The sequence below is a fragment of the Phaethon lepturus genome, unplaced genomic scaffold (genome assembly GCF_000687285.1).
Source record: "Phaethon lepturus isolate BGI_N335 unplaced genomic scaffold, ASM68728v1 scaffold48103, whole genome shotgun sequence".
Lineage (NCBI taxonomy): Eukaryota > Metazoa > Chordata > Aves > Phaethontiformes > Phaethontidae > Phaethon > Phaethon lepturus.
In genome coordinates this window covers 3994-4232 of record NW_010527889.1, presented here as the reverse complement: position 1 = coordinate 4232, position 239 = coordinate 3994, and the positions used below count along the sequence as shown (strand labels likewise).

The window sequence follows — 239 nt, the reverse complement described above, 5'->3', positions numbered from 1 at the left end:
CTGGTGGCGGGCGGGCGGGAATTCCCCTGCCACCGTGGCATCCTGGCCCTCTGCAGCCACTACTTCCACGCCATGTTCTCTGGCGACTTCACTGAGAGCATCGCAGCACGGGTGGAACTGAAGGAGGTGGACCCCGGCATGCTGGAGACGCTGATCGACTTCGCCTACACGGGGAAGATCACTATCAACCAGGGCAACGTGGAGGGGCTGATGCGGACCTCCAGCCAGCTGCATTTCCC

The 239-nt window shown here is 63.2% G+C and overlaps 1 protein-coding gene across 1 annotated transcript in view; it reads left to right on the top strand.

Moving 5' to 3' along the window:
- Positions 1-239, top strand: part of KLHL30 (kelch-like family member 30) — a gene marked incomplete at its 5' end in the record, with an annotated part of 3413 nt that continues 3174 nt past the window's right edge. Inside the window, one exon of the mRNA XM_010283502.1 lies at positions 1-239. This exon is cut by the window's right edge and continues 460 nt beyond it. Within this exon, the coding sequence (XP_010281804.1) occupies positions 1-239 (239 nt within the window).